This window comes from Parus major, chromosome 4 (genome assembly GCF_001522545.3).
Source record: "Parus major isolate Abel chromosome 4, Parus_major1.1, whole genome shotgun sequence".
In the NCBI taxonomy this organism is placed as follows: domain Eukaryota; kingdom Metazoa; phylum Chordata; class Aves; order Passeriformes; family Paridae; genus Parus; species Parus major.
The window spans coordinates 31,723,200-31,740,286 of NC_031771.1; the positions used below are offsets into that span (position 1 = coordinate 31,723,200).

At 36.7% G+C, this 17,087-nt stretch overlaps 1 protein-coding gene across 5 annotated transcripts in view; it reads left to right on the forward strand.

Annotated features, from left to right (window-relative positions):
• PALLD (palladin, cytoskeletal associated protein) overlaps positions 1 to 17,087 on the forward strand; it is a 185,572-nt gene that overhangs the window by 132,647 nt on the left and 35,838 nt on the right. For all 5 annotated transcript variants that reach the window (XM_015625025.1, XM_015625027.1, XM_015625026.1 and 2 more), the window contains one exon: positions 13,731 to 14,426. In XM_015625025.1, the coding sequence (XP_015480511.1) occupies positions 13,731 to 14,426 (696 nt within the window). The remainder of the gene's footprint in view (positions 1 to 13,730; positions 14,427 to 17,087) is intronic.

Here is a 17,087-nt window from a genome sequence, read left to right on the forward strand (position 1 = left end):
AAAACCCCAACCAACAAACAAACCCATCAATTTACCCAATTCTATGTTGACTTTCAGCTTTTAAATCACTTGCTCTTCCTGCTAGGGTCCTGAGCTGTTGTGCCATCACAAATGGAAGTGAAAGTCTGGGGTTGGATATAAGAAGTATTAAGGGATGTCTTACTAAGGGGGACAGAGAATTCATGGTATTGTAAGATCAGGTGATTGCTAAGTGAAAGCAATCACAGTGATACTCAGTGTAGCTCAGCTTACATTTATTTTTTGCATTCCTTTGCTAGATTAGTATTTTCTTTACTGAGAGACACTGATGTAAACATGGCAACAATTACTGTAAATTTTTAAAGATTGTTTGCTGCACAGCTGCAACTAAAAGCAGTAGAAGCCATACAGTGAACTTCTCTCAAACGTTTTTGGAAAAAGCAGAGGACAAAATGACCTACCATGACTTTTTGTACTGTGGTAAATACATTTTTGTATGTGTGTCTGTGTGACAGTGCCTCAATAAATTATGTTCTCAATAAAATTGCATGCCAGCAAATACAGCATGCAGACTTGAAGGGGAAGTGAATTTTTGCTTGGCAATATGCACATTAGAAATACAATAACCGGAATTTATGTTTACATTAATTACAACAGGAACATAAATTTCTCTGGGCTCTTTTCTTCTTCGTGTACCATGTGGACTGCTTTTCATCCCTCAGTATATGACACAATAAAGACTAGCAATCTCAGTAATGGATGAGAAAAACTGAGTGCAAGGACTTGTCTTTTTCTCAGAGGAACCTTTTAGGTCCACTGGGTTTTGCTGCACATGTAATTTATTTTCATTGTGTACAGTCAAAAAGTCCTATTGTTTTGGTGAAGAGCTCAACCTATGTGGGTGGCAACATCTGTCTCTTAGTAAATAAATATCATATAATAATTGGCAGTAATTAATTTATTTGAAGTAGAAGATTTTGTCTTTTTGAGGAACACACAGAGTAAGCAGCAAATGAAAGTACGATAGATGTTTGTGTCCCTGTCCTATTTATATCTGCTGGATTAGGCCTCTGTTTTTAATTTGTTGGTTTCTAGAGGAACTTCTGAGTATACAGAAGTAGCATCATAGAAATTAGAACTTCATCCTTTGCTTTTTACGGGAATTATGTACATTTTACACGTCTTTTCTCAGACATTATGCAACTCCCTTGCTCTGTGGTTGGTGACATTTAAAAGGTGGTTTTTGCTAGAGAGTTTTGTTTCAATGTTGTGTTGTGAGGTCCAGCTTCATGTTCTAGCCCTTTGCAGCTAACTGCTGGCCTTATATGATGATCCTCGCTGAAGAGTTTGTGGACACTTGTGAGTGTTTAAAGCAAGATGTTAAGTTGCAGAGAGGTTTCCTATTAAGGAAAAGTGATGTAATGTCAGTGGAACACCGCCAACTTCTCTCTGCTCATTTTATTTATATTAGCTGCATACCAAAGAAAATGCTCCATAAAACACAAGTGAGTGCTCCTTTCTATATTTAGCCAAGCTAATATACTAATACCAGGAGATTATGTTTATATGCAATTGAAAGAATTATAAAAAGATTTGGGGGCATCTTACAGAAATAAAAGAGGTTGAACTTGGGAAATGTAAATGCTAGATTTACTCCTGCTGCATAGAAACATTAGGGTATTTTTTCAACATTTATACTTCCAAGATATGTATTTTTGTGCTGGAAAACATTGTTTAACATTTTAATTGAACTATTTTGCTGATTGTTTAGGGAACATAAAGTACAAGGAAGTTAATTACATTGATCTGAGCCTTTTTAGTCTAAGCAATGCAGATGTCTCACTTTTAACCAATTGGCAAGATTGATGTGATTAAAACCAAGGTTGCCATTCCTAGTCTGAAATATTCACATTCCTCTTCATACAGAATACAGTGCAACACTGTGCTCTTTTGGCAGTTTTAAAAATCAGTTTGGCATGTCTTTGTTCATCACCTTCTCTGACTTTCTTTAGAACTACTTTTTAAATGAGTAAATGAGTCTCCTTTTAAACGAGTAGATTTTTTTCCCCCTGGCTTTTGTTCAACTCTTTGTTCTACAGCTGATGGTGTTGATAAATAATCACAAGATTTCTTCCTGACTCTAACAATGTTACTTCATAATGCTGTTAAACAATTTGACCTTTTCTGTTAATTCTACTCCTACATGGTGACACTAGCTGGGTGTGGTAGTGTTGGAACTATGGATCCTCCCTGGTACTAATTCCACCTAAAAGAATATTCCCCACCAAGAGTAGCTGAGTACGTTTGTTGACTGATAAATAAGAGCAGACATACTAGTTAACTAACACATAATGTATATTAAAAAAAAGGTACTTTAATAAATTAAATGCTAAGTCTAGTGTGACTGTGAAACCATGTGATGTATTATGAGTTCTTCAGTTGTCTCATGTGCAAAGTTGTGGGTGGGGGAAAGAATTTTGGGTAGTGTTATTTTTATCTGCATTACTGAGAGATGCGTTGAACATTTTATGTGTTTTCTGCTCAAATCCAAGTTGTCTGTCTTCATTTTGAAGTCTGTGGTTTACTGGGATGACTTCTAAAGTCAGTCTTGAAGAGAGTTTTCATACATTCTGATGTTTAGCATCAAATTTGCACACTCTGAAGTGCACTCTGGAGGTTTTCCTAACTCTCTAGGAGGCTGTACTACTAGTCATGTGAGATGCCAAAGAGGATTGATGAGAACATTTGCCTATGTATTTCCTTTTGACTAGAAGAGTTAGAGCAACATGACATCAAACTGAAGGCCAGTAGAAAAAGGCAAATGATCTTTTAGTCATATCACAAATGGGTATTACAGTTTCACTCATCTGGAGCTTGTTTTGGAAATATAAACCTATGTAATATTTAGAAGATTTGAAAATGATTGTGAGATTCTGTTGCTATTTCCAAGTATGCAGATCTCATTCATTCTGAGTGATTCATTGGGGAAGTAGATCATGCTGCTAAAAATCATGAGAAAAAATTTTGAGTCAACCAAGGGTCGAAAAACATTTCCTTCAATTATGAATTATATGAAACTAGGCTTCTGCTTTACAGATTCCTCTTAATTTCAAGTATATTTTAAATATTAGACAAATTTAAACCAAACAAATAAATCTTGAATCATAAGATGCCATTTCTAAGTATTAGGCTCTTGCAGGCAAATGTTCTCCCTAATGTGGAAGATCAGACATAACTAATCTGTGAAGTATTGCCTGGACAGTGTACAGCAGGAATTATGTGCTATCAATTCTTGCTTAGCAAAGTTTGTTTCCCCATTTTTTAAACTAAGGCCTGGCGGATTTCTGATTATTCAAGTAACTTTAATACTGAAATCTTGAAGTTCATTTGGAAAACTGCAGTCTCTGAAGGTTTATGAAATGACCAAAAAATGGACAGCTTCAAACAACACTGCCTTTAGGGCGTGAGAATGTAATTAGTGTGGTAAGTCTGAGTGCATGGACTCATTACAGTCTTGGCATGAGAAAGATGATGACTGTGAGGGAATGTACTTGTTTTCCACCAAACAAAAATACTAAGCAGCAAAGTCTTTCTGTAATTCTGGGTGCTCACTTTCCCTGATAGATAGCACAACTAGTTGGACAACTTAAATGTCCTTGCCTTATTTTGTACCATTATGACAAAAACTACTATTTTTTAAAATTCTTTCTGGTTTCTCTATCTTTTTGGCTTTTTACTTATTCATTTTTCTGCAGTAAGTTATTATCATATTTTGTATGAATTGTTGAATCAATTAGCTGACCTCAAATTATCCAAAAGCTTTTGTTGTTGTGTGCACTTCTGTTAAGTGCTGTGCTTGAGGTTTCTACCTGAAACAGAACAGGAACAGGAGGATCCTTCAAGTGAGGAACAGAATCAATGTACTGTGTAAATTTTACTTGTGGCTATAGAGTAGCTTAAGTAAACTGGCCCAGAGACATAAGGGTCATGCAGGTTCTAACACCTCAAATAACTTTCCTTGAGTTCACAGTAGAAAACTGTAGTAGATGTTATTTTAGACCAGTGTTTTCCAGAGAATGAAACTTAGTTTTCCCAAGAATGAACCATGGTTTTCCAGAGAATGAAGCATGATTTTCCAGAGAAGCTAGCATATGTAATGAGATAGAAGGTAAAGTCATGAATTTTGATCTGAGTATTGCTGAAAGGAACAGGATCATGTGGAAAGTCACAGTGAAGAAAGGAAGAACCGTATGATCCACACTGATGCTGACTTTAGTGCTACAAATATTGGTATTGTCAATATTCTTCTGTCTTTGAAGTAACCTGAAAGTCCTAAAAGAAATATTTGATATGGAACTGTTGGTTGTTTATCAAAACACAGCCTGATTTTTCTCTTGCTCTATCTCAGCTGTTATTGAGGTAAATGATTCTTAGAGTATGAGCTGTTGTGATACTTGTACAGAAGGTTTACACACAATAAATGTTGGCTTCATTGTGAAGGATATGTATTGCAACTTCTACATCTTGCTAGCGTGTACAGTGATAGAAACAAAGCATGGATTCCTTTTTTCTAATTTCAGTTTACTAGCAGTGATTTACCAATAGTTTCGAAATGTAATTTAAGTAGTCTACTTAGGTTAAGGAAACAATTTATTTATAGAATCATGTAACAGTTTGGGTTGGAGGAGGACCTTAAAGAACATATAGTTCCAACCTTCCTGCTGTGGGCAAGGAATATGGGCAGGAATAAAGTCCACATACAATTTTGCATTCAATGTAATTTAATTTCAGTGTAAAATTTTTAATTTCAATGAAATGTAAAAGCGTTTTACAATAGGAACAATAAGGATAAAACAAACTGCTGTTGATCAAGATAAACTAAATGAACTTTACTGTAGGAGTAGGTAACATTTCCTTGTTACTAGGAAAGTAGGTAGACACTCTCCTTGTCATCCATTCTGGGATGTTCATTTTAACATAAATCTTATCTTAATAAATGTGGAAAAATATAACTTGGAACCCTTAAATCAGACAAATTCTGTTTCTAATGTTCTTTCTCTGACAGTGTCCAGCTCCAGGCTGAGAAGGTGCATGAGTCATCAAAGTAATGAGTCCATAAAGGGCAAATCTTCATAATTGTCAGACAAAATTATTTTAAATCCTGAGAAATACACTTTGTAACTAGCTTTTTACAAACTACTCTGTGATCAGGCTGAAAGCAAAAAAAAAAGACATGTTTGTTTTGTCTGTGAGGTTTTTATTGCAGGGCAGATGGGAGGAGTGGAATTAATTGGTTTCTGGAGGTCAGCTGCAGGCAATCAAATAGGAGAATCTGTACTAAAACACAGAAAGAGTAAAACTGCTAACTAGGATAGGTCAATACATTATCTCCGAGTATGAAAATGTTAAATAATATGCAAGATACCCTATTTTGGACATATATTGCATGTTGTGCACTTTGAAAGTGTAAGTGAACATCTTATAAAGAAAACCCTATAAATCAAATAAATTAATTTTCAACATACTTGTTCAGAAAGAGATGTGTTTGACTTACCAGAAATTGACACACAAAATATGAAGTCAGAACCTCTTGTCGCATACATGCTTAGTTTTAAAAGCATCTTAGATTATATTGTTTGGCTAACACTTCATGGTAGTTTATTCATTGTATAGCCTATATTAGCAAATAGTACACAGAAACAAGGGTGGCTCCACAGAGTGAAGTAACATGTTGAGGGCATGCACACTTATCTGCACACTTCAGGGTCATTGAGCTTGGGGTTTTGGTTTTTAGTTTTGGGCTACCTCTAGACTATTCCATGAACTGAAGTTCATTAGTAGCTCAAATTGGTTAGTTCATTTTACTTGATAGGAAGGGAGTTCATGTTCTCAAAAGGCTTCTCATATCCATGAGAAACCAGAGAAAAAGGAAGTGGGAAATGGTTGGAAATTTGTTTTAAAAGCACATTTCTGACCTAAGTGAAAACCCAAATGCAGATATGTCCTTACTGTTCCCTTAGAAGTGCCAGGTTCTTTGTTTTTGGCTAGTCACCATGTTGGTCACAACTTTATTTGGGAAATAAAGAAATATAATTCTTCCTTTCATTTTCTCTATGTAAGACAACGGACTGCTTTCACTGAGAGCTAAGCAAGATTCAAAAGAATTTTAGGGAACGAACCAGCCATTCATACTAATTGCCACAGTATTTTTTCTATTGTTTATTTGTGTTTACTGTTATACGTTTGCCTGTATGATTCCTTCTTTTTTATGTAATTATACATCACTTAAGGTGCAGATTAATACAGAGAAACCCTTACTATATGTCTCCCATACTCGAGGTTGTTTGCTATAGTAAAAAACAAATAGTACATGTAGTGAATCATCTTTATGGAATGTATTTTCACTCTAAAGTACAAAAGAAATTATTTGCTCTTCCATTTATGCATCAGGTATCCCATTCAAGCTTTCCAGAATACTTAGCTAGCAGTTAAAAAAATATCAATAAATTCACCATTACATGACTATATCTATTTATGAGGAAAATTCTATTTAAAATTATGTGTTGCCATTGCAAGAAGCTAGTTCAGGTTGTATATCAGTGTCCAAATTTGTGTAACACAAGTGCATTGTTTCTCTTTGTGATGATAGGGAATGTCAATAGTAATGGTCAACTCTGTTCAAATGTTCAGGAGCATAATAAATTCTGACTACTTAAAAGTAGGTTTTGACTGCAGTGACATCTATGTACAGATTTTGCCTCTGCTTAGTAATCCTGCTGAAAGATTTTAATTTTTTTTTATTATTATTTTTTATTTAGCCAAGCAATGGGGAAATTATGTTTATAATTTTACTGCAAAAAGTAAAGGCTCTGCATATCTAAGGGTGCTTTAGCAATATTTTGGGTATCATAATTTTTCTCTGACCCCTACACCACTGCATTCTTAGTAATGATTTCCTACACTTTGGCCAATTCAACTGCAGATTGGAACCTGTATTGTAATTAATGTCTCGGTACAATTTACCTCTTAATAACATAACACTTCTAGCTTTCCTTGTCAGTAAAACCTGTTGCCTCTGTAATATTTTAACTGTTATATCCATCACTGGATAGCCTGTGGACTAGTTGTGCAACACAATTGAATTATCAAGCCAGACAGATTTTTGACTACCAGACCAATTGTTATGATCTAACCATACCAGAGATATGAAGTTTTGCATTTTTGCTAATGCTGTATTGTATCTTTATGACTTTTGGGAACAATGAATATGCACAAGGGCACCATTTCCTCTCTTTCTGTACCCAAGCTAAAAGTGTTATCTCACTGGTGCATGTTTTGAAAAATGTCCCCGCAGTAGTACTGAGGGGTAAAAAATGGTTCCTGTCTCTAAAAGAAAGGCTTGTGTTTGCTGAATACTGGCACTGTCTTTGCTGTTGGTTTCCTTAGCACAGAAATTACCTTGATGTGTTTGACAGATAATCAAACCAGAGTGGAAAATGGGCACAGCTACAACTGCCGCTTTTTAGGATAGATAGAAAAGTTTTAACAGCCAAATTACAGCAGGACTTCCTTACAAAAGAGTTCACAAACAATGCAGACGGTTTACACTTCTCATATGTGTGCATGAATTTTCTTAGATGAAAAGTTAAGTTCACCTTCACACCGTGCTCGTAAGACAGTACCTGTGTTAGTTCTTGCACCGTATTTCTTCTTCTAGGGGTGTGTTAGGTTACATTGAAACTAATTATAATAACCAGGAAAATGGAAATTTTTTGTGCAAATCTGCATTTTCAGATTGTTAAGCTTTGAAGGGAAAGTAGCGAAACTATTAAAGGGTTGCAGCTGCTGGAGATGGTTCCTAGTTATTGTTCTCCAGTTACCCAGCATGAGGTTTAAATGTAATGACAGCCTGCATCCTCCCTGTAATCTGTTAGCATAGACAAAATATACCCCTGAATATTTTCATGTTAGAACACAAACTGGTACTGGTTTCTGTGTGGCTTTTTTGTCATTTGCCTATCCCATCTCCTTCATCACCTGCTTCCCCCCCTTTTTTATTTTAACTGATAATTCTAGTCTTACATATATATATGAACCCTTGCAGCATTTAAAACAGCCTTTTTTTTTAATATTTTTTTTTCTTTCACGATGTAAGGGACTGTTCAGCCTCAGAAAACCTAAAGCTTGTCTTAATGTATATGTATTGATACAGTCTGGAAGCTGTCTGTGTGTCGAATGCATAGCAGTTTTTGTTAAAAGAGGCAACTATTCTCCCTTTACTTCACATTCTTGCCTTGACATATATGTACATTTTTAACATTTCTAAAAATAAGCAAACATTTCTCCAGTGGATATTTCAGTTGGAATTACTTTTGTATTCTAAGTATTTTTTTCCACTACATCTGTTAATTAATTCACTGGCAGATTGAGTTAGGTTTTGGGGTTGGTTTTTTTCAACAACTCAGTAACTGACAAGTTTGCTAGAAAACTTTAAATTGTATTAGGAATTTTGTCAAGAATAGAATTCCAGATATCCATGATTACTAGCACATTTTGGATAAGTTGGTATGTATATTTTAGTTCTTTAAATAGCAACTGTCAGAAGTAGTTAAGAACATGACTAATTTTCAGCAGGTACTGTATCAGTACAATACACATGTTGTGCTTGTAGAAAGCAAATTAAATATCTTTAAGAGCTACCTGGCAGATCTGTCCTGCCAGCTGCTGGGAGCCACAGATGCAGAAGCAAATATCCAGTTTGGCTGCCCAGGAGCTAGAGAGGTATAAATATATATGATATGTTCCAATTTTAATAAATTAAGAAATTGTGAAAAATAAATAATCTTGGCTTCTGTTATATAACTACAGAAGTCTAGAGATAAATATATCTAAATGAATACATATTCTACACATATGAAAAATACATTTATACATAGAGAGCTGCTGACATGGAACTCGGTGAGAAGAGGCCCTGCCATTTGAGACAGTATGATAGTGACTGTCTCCCTTTTGGTAGAGCTCCAGCATAATTCTGAAGCAGTAGTATTGAGTTAGAAGCTAGATCTTCACTGGAAAGTGGAGTTCATGGAGGTGTAATTGCTACCCCAAATACACAGACATTTTCTGGCATTGTCTTTGATTCTTAGAAAAATAGCTCAAACTTTTAAAGTTGTTCTTAATTGTTATTATTTTTCATTTAAGATATTCCTATGCCTTCATTTCAGTTGTATGTTTTGTACATTTCTGTAGAACTGCACCATCTGTTTCTCAAAGAGCAGGTCACTGGTAGGATTGTGAAGGGACTGGTCTGCTTTTGCTCAGGAATGAGTTGAGACAGAAGGGAGCTCATTATTCTTCCATACCTTAGATAAATAGGACTCTTTCTTTCAAACAAAAATTGCTTTTCTCTGTCTGCTTTCCATTTTCTCCTTTTCTTTTATTAAGATCAGGAGGGACAAAATTGGGAATTTTACAAAGTTATAGAAAACATCACTTAATCTTAGTTCTTTACCCGTGGTCATTTATTTCCATTTACTTTGTATACTGTGTTGTAAAACACTGACTAAATTTCATTGCCCTTGCATACTTTGTGGTAGGTGTAACTGGGGGGGTGGTAATTTAATGTACAAAGATTTCAAGGCTTGAACAGCATTTCTCTACCTCTGGAGAACTGCCCCTTCCAAGAGAGCTAGTTTGGATAGAAGGGATTCCATATGAACTTTTGTGTTTAAAGGTACACAAAGTTGATGATTAAACTGCAAACAGAAAGATACTTCCCAGAAGAGGGAGAGACATTGTCTCTCGTAATGAGCTTTATAATGAAAGATAAAATTAAAGCTGGGAAATATCCTAATAGTGGGAATATGTGAATGAGCCTAGGAGTGAAGTATGAAGGATTTACTGCATTTCTGGAAATGCCATCTGCTATAATGTTCTCTCCAATTCAGTAGCCAGGTTGTGTTGAGACTTTGAGAGATGTACAACCACTACCTATTCCCCTCCTCGACTCCACTGTGTTCAGACACTTGGAGTTATAGTTCCTGATGGGGGTTGTTACCAGTTTAATTCTCAGTCACAGACTGCTCTGTTTTCAAAACAATGTCATACAAAGAGGTTATCAGGAAGAAAAAGCATTATAAAAATGGGATAAAAATATAAACCCAGCCTATTGTAATTTAAACCAAGTACATACCTCAAAATATAATTTCTCAAGTAGCTATTAAACTATGGTGAATATATTGGCACCCATAGCTATCCACCAAGAAACATAATGTCTCATGTTTCTAGTTTTTGCTTTTAACATCTGTTTTCAAATGTTTCTTGCTGCCCCTTAGCTCTGAAAGTCATCACCTTACTGAGCACATTCTGAGTGCCCGGTACCAAACCTGTGCATGAAGCTGCTCTTACAGGCAACTTGTGTCAAACCTCACCTCTTTTGTAGCTAATGTCTGCTTTCATTAACATCTTACTGCCTTACTGCTTGCATTTTTTAACTGTTTTAGCATACCTATTAGATCATCTGAAAATGTATTTTAATATCTTGGTTAAGAATATCAGGTATTGGAAAAACCTCACAAATTCTAAAGCAGAACTTCTGAACATATTTATGTAGTAGTAGGCCTGCTTTTCAGTGAGGTGATGAAATTTCTCAATATTCATTTTACCCTAGCTATGTGGGATTTTTTTAATGTCTTACCTTTACCATTTACTGATTTGATTTGCTAAGAAATTACTTTTAAATGCTTATTCTTATATTGTTATAATTAATTATTTGGCAAAACAAAAAATTCCACATGAGAAAATAAGTTTATGCTCTATTGTTTAGACAAGCTTGATGTGTTCCCTGAAAGCATGTGTGCCCTTTAAAATTACAAAACATATTTCAGCTAATTGGAAGGAGGATGTAATTACAATTAAGTTAGTTTTTCTTGTAATCTCATCCAAAAATTGAACTCTTTTAATTCCCTTCTTTGTTTCACTACTAATGAGGGCTGATGCCCTTCCATAATTTTGGCAGCTGGGCTCCCTGTCTTTGTCATAGCCGTTATCTTTCATGGACTTACCTATGTCGAACTTCCACCACTAATGGTGTCATTCCAAAGAAACTCTGGTGAATTGATAGTCTTTCCTCTCCCTTTCTTCTTCATAATGACATATCTCTAGGATACCTCTCCTCCAGAAAATAATGCAGCAGTGTCTGATGTTAAAAAAACAGCTCTGAAGTAGAGAACATTCCTTTGCAGACAAGGACTGTGCACATTTACAACTGGCATGAAAATTTGCTCTAAGATGGTCTTTGTGGTTTTTTGCCCCATGGATTGATGTGATAACGGTTGTATTTGCCTGTTATTTTGCAAGCAAACAAACACTCGATTTATGTGGATTCTAAGCTGACCAAAAGCTATTCAACTGGAATCAGTACTGTCCTGGGCTAATAAACCCCAATTTACAGGCATACATATTCCTGCAGCCTCAAGTCAAGCTTAGTGTGAGAGGCAAGCAAGCTCGATTTTGCCTGTCACTGTTTTGTAGACATACCCTGAATCTGGTTTCTGCTTCTGCCTGGCAGGGTCAGCAGCAGTGCAGCAGCAGTGCTGCAGTGCTGCACTTGCATTGACAGGGCCATAGATGGGCATTTGTGGGATGCTGCTGGCCAGGCGCTGCGCCATGTGATTTGGCAAATGCAAATATAAAGGTCTCCAGACATGACACTCCTACTTGCTTTCAGCACACGTTGGATAAACATAGGAGTGTTGGAGACAGCTAAGTTTCTTCTATATTCAACACCTCATTTACAGTGCTAAATTTTCTCCTTTTTTCTTTTTTTACCTTAGTTTGTCTGTAATAAATAAAAAATTAAAAAAAATCAGGGTGATTATGATGAAAAATGAAAAAAACCTATTCTTTAATAATTTTAAAGGTATTGGACATTAGGTCAGCAAATATTCAGGCCAAAGATGCAGAATGAGGTGAAAGTAGTAACCTTACAGGGTTTTCTCTGTCCAGTCAGAGGTGACCTGAACTGTTTCTGTAATCAACTAAACAAGTCGAATGCTGATGGGAACTAAGATTGTGTTGTTTTAACCAATTTAAATAAAGGCAACTGTTAAGTAATTTCATAAAAATAGAAGAATAAGTTTTCAGCCTGCATGCTGTGGAGTGAAAAGTTGAACTGATAGGGATTTAGAGTCTCTATTGTCAACATTAAAAAATTAATGGTAAAATTTACAAAGTGAACCGTAACATTTAGGTGTTCTTGTTTCTAATTTAACTAAAAAAGAAAAAGTTAATCTCCCTTTAAGTGATGAAATTTGTATTGAGTGCGCTTGAATTGAATCATCTTTACAACAACACCACCAAAGAAAGGCAACTGTTAAGTATAGTAACTGATTTTTCAGTTTTCTGCCCTAAAACAGCTTGCTCCCCTTTTTCTTATCTAAGCAATCTCCTTTGGCCTGAGATAGTAAGAAGAATTATTGTCAGAAAACATTTTCTGTGAAATGTAGATGGCTGGAATATCAAAATTAATCTTCAAGTGGAAAATATGATGTTATTGCCATTTCTAATTTTGTTGCTATCAACAAAAGTATATTGTTGTGCCAGAATCATACATTCATAAGCCATGCATTAGGCAGACTGCTTCTAAAATTTCTGCTTAGATGACTTAAATTATATATAAACAATGACATACTTGTATACAATAAAGTATATTAAATACACAGAAAAGGTATATGTGCACATGCTGAAACTTTGTGGATATCTGGAGTATTGAGATAAAGTTACATTTTCCAGCTGAAAAACAATTTTTAAGCAAGTCATGGATTGTCACATGATAGACCACACAGTTAATTTTGATCTTAATGTCTTCCAAGCAATTGTATTGAGACAAAAAAAAACAAACAAACCCACTTCTGATTTGCTTCACTGCTGAACATTGAACATTTTTCCTTCTTTTTCTTTCCTTAATTAAGAGTTTTGGGTGCTCCTTCTTGTGAATTTCTGCATTTTTAAATGAACTTCTTACTTCCATTTGAGTTGATAGTACTGCAATGCCTCAGAACCATATTAAGTATCTACTAAGATTTGTCTCAGTACCTACAGTTGAAAACAAAATTGTTGAGAAAAAGGGGAACTAAAGACCTGGGAAAGCTCAATTCACAGCTTCCTTAGGTTACAGATGTTTCTCAGAAGTCTTTGCTCATCTACATACATGGATAGTTCAAACACAGAAGTTGGTCCCTTGTCTCCAAGTACCTCATTTAAAATATGGCTGTAATTAGGTCTGTCTGATTGGCCCACAGAGGCTACAGCAGAAATTCAGCTACAGCTGAAGTTGTTACTGGGTAAATATTTTAGCCTTATTATTGAAACAGGGCCATTGAATAAAAAGCAAAAGAAACAAAGAAACCTTGTTAAGAGTTTCAGTACTTTTACTTTTAATTCCATTATCTGGATTGCTCCTTTAAAATATTCTAAGTGCTTCAAATTGCCACATAATTTACCTTTTTGAAGAATTGATACTTCTGTTAAATTCTATTATGTATACCCATTTTCCTTCATCTTGAGGACAAAAAAATGGACTTTGTAGCAATGTGTTAACTCTGAAGAAATGGGGTTATTCAACATATGTAAATGCTTTGAACTTTCCCTCTCTTACAATTTTCCTGGACATAGATCAGTGGAACTTTTATTTCCTCCCCAGCCAGCACAGCATGTCTGATCATCTTTTTATCTATTTTTCCTTCCCACAGGGACCCCCAAAAAATACAGCAGCTGCAGAACCAAATTCGTCTGGAGCAAGAAAGTGGACAGTGGTATCGCCACCAGCAGCAATCTGATCATCAGCAGCACCCTCCCTCTTCTCCTTCCTTTCCTCCTCCCCCCTCCTTCCAGGAGCTTGAGTCCAGCCAGTCTGCCACCTCTCCTGTGCCAATGAGTATTCTTAACTCTCATACTTCCCCAACCATGCAATCTTCCAGTTCCTTCAACTACGCTCGGCCTAAGCAGTTCATTGCTGCCCAGAACATCAGCCCTGCTTCAGGTTATGTGACTCCATCTTCTGGGTCATCTACATCTAGCCTTCCTTCTCCTATGTCTCCAACTGCTTCTCAGAAACAGTTTGGGAGAGTGCCAGTTCCTCCCTTCTCTCAGCAGTTTGCTCCAGAAGGGGAATATGCCTGGTCTCCATCTTCTCCATCCCCTCCACCCCCACCTCCACCTGTCTTTAGTCCAACAGCAACATATCCAGTGTGTGATTCCTTTCCACTTCCACCTCCTCCACCCCCTCCTCTCCCTTCACTTTCTCCACCTTCCCACAGCCTGTCTCCAACTCCAAGATTTCCTAATTCCGGCCAGTCTCCAGCAGCTTTTCTCAGCTCCATGCTGCCATCCCAGCCACCACCCATTTCTGTCAACGCATTAGGCCTCCCGAAAGGAGTGACGCCTCCGTAAGTATCAGCTGATGAGCTCCTTGATGTGCTGAAGATTGTAATGAAGATTATTGCACTTGCTTCATTTATAATTTTCTAGGGTCCTTCGCTGTTAGCTTTTATCTGAGAGGGAGAGATGTATGAATAAATTGCAAATGCTTCTGTGCTAGACCTGTGAGATAGTTTTTTAACCCTCAGAAAAGTGAGATTCTGAAAGAGTCCTACAGTAGGAACACAAAAGATGAGAAGCTGAAGCTTTGAACTGGAGGTTAAGGAAATATGAAAGCAGCAGCAAAATGCTCTGCAGGCCCAGGACAGTGTAAGGAGATCCAAGAAAACCTTTCTCATGGCCCAGTTCTTTTAAAGTCACATATTCAGTGATATTTGCAGTTTGTGTTCCCATTACATCTCCAGGTAAAAAAATACCAAGTTAAGAGAGTACATTTAAGAAGTCCCTATAGCTTTGTGATACTGAAAATACAAGGTAGTAAAGTATACATCTGATAACAAAGTGGTCTAGGCTTTGGCTAGAGATTCTGTTCTGAGGAAGTTTGAAAAAGTGTTTAGGGAGGGATTTAGAATAGCAGTGCGTAAAAACAAACAGAATCCCTATCCCTAACAACTCTGCACACTAATTTTCCCCTTTTGTCTTCTCTAAAGGCCAAAATAGTATTTTGGAGCATCAGCTCCTGTCATAGATCAGTTTGTCTTTCCACTGGCACTAGATGCTCATTCCATCCTTAGAGAACAAAGAGACATGCTAAAGAACAAAAATGAGAATAGCTGTATCCAAGGCTTATTTATAACTTTGTCCAGAAGTTTGTCTAAACATATCTACAGTATCTAGGTGACTTGCTCAGCTACATACTGTTGCAGTGGGAACTTCTGTTATTTCAGTCCAAGATATGAAAAGAAAGAGAAGGAAGAAAGAGGACAGATATCAAAGTAATAAGTCATGTATATGCTTTAGAAAGCATTTCTTTATCTTGATTTGTGTCACAGCTCATTATGGAGTCTGGCCACAAAACTTTTTTAGGAGAAAAATTTAAAAATGGAGCAGTTTGCCCTTGCAGTCATAATAGTTGTGATTTTCTGTCTTACTGTGTCCTTTGCACTGGCTGAGTTTCACTATTGATACCGAGTACTGAAAATTGAATGATTAATCTACTGACAGCTTGTAAGCACAGCCCACTGAAGCTTGCTGTTACCCTTGATTTTCCAAGAAAAGGCTCTAGTCCAGCTATACAGTTCTGACAAGAAGTGGATTCTTTTTTGAGTTCAACTCTGTGTGCTGTGAGGATAATAGCAGCAACTTGAGCCTCAGTTGTGTCCCTCTTTCTCTGTTATGTGCTTATGGATACATGTTCTGAGTTGAAGCATTAGCTGTGTTCTTCCTCATTCCCTTTGATCTTTGGACAGAGAAACAACTCTGCAAAGATTCTTCCCCTTTCCCCATGCCCCTCACTTCCCCAAGCGCAGCAGCCAGTCTGGGTATGCACATGATGGTGTGTCTATCCATATTCCTCCCTCCCCCACCCCGACAAGGCAGCAACCTCGGGATCTGAGCTGGGGATGAGGTAGTTGGCTGTTTTTCTGCATTCCCTCAGGAAATAAAGTCCAGATGGGAGCGGGATTGTGTTAACTATACTGAATGTACGTATGTATAATTTATGTGTGTGTATATATATATGTGTGTGTGTGTATATATATACACAGTGAGCATTTGTCATCTGAATTGTAACATTAAAACATGGTAAAATATGTACTGTGTGATGCAGAAAAGCCATAATCTATTGTTATGTATCTTTGATGCCAATTTTTCCCTGGCTTCTCCTTTTTCATGTTACTGTGTAGGTTAATGTCTGGTGCATCTTGCTGAGTAAATCACTCTGTTTCCCATAATTCTCATACCGCTCCTGAGCCTCCATTTTCCCCTCAGCTTTAGGTCTCTTCTGTTTTGTGCTATAGACTGTTATTTTTTTGGACCCTTTCACTTTTTGCTTCTTTTGCTCCATCCTCAAAAGTCATCTTCAACACGTTTATCTTTCCAAGACATAGTTTCTGAGCTTCACACAGTATTTCATAACTTCAGCCTGTAGTCTCACCGTTTTGCCATGATCTCCAAGATCTATGAAAATGATACTGTTTCCTGACAGTGTGCTTTACAGACTGGGTGCAAGGAATAAATTGCAGCATTCAGAATTTTGCTCAGCAGCTGAAATCCTAGTCAAGCCATTTCTCTTCAAAGACTTTGTCTTGCTAAATCTTGGCACAACTGCAGATAGGCTTCTCAAAAGCAAACTTGGTAGGCATTATTTTTTTCAGTTTTGTGTTATGATAGAAACAGAGTAAAGGTAAAGTAATAAACATTGCAGGTGGAGGCAGTATTTTTTGGAAATGGTCAAAGGCAGGTCAAAAATCATGGGAGTCTGCTATAGACCTCCTATCCAGAACGGTGATGCTGATGAGTTATTCTTTAAGGAACTAAGGGACATCTGTAAGTTAACCACTCTTGTCCTTACAGGGGACTTCAGCTTGGCAAATGTTAACTGGGATACCATACAGCTAATACAAGCAGGTCCAGAAGGTTCCCAAACGCCTGGATGATCACTACATGGTGTAGACACTAAGGGAACCAACTGAGTAAGATGCCCTCTGTGATCTGCTCCTCATTAACAG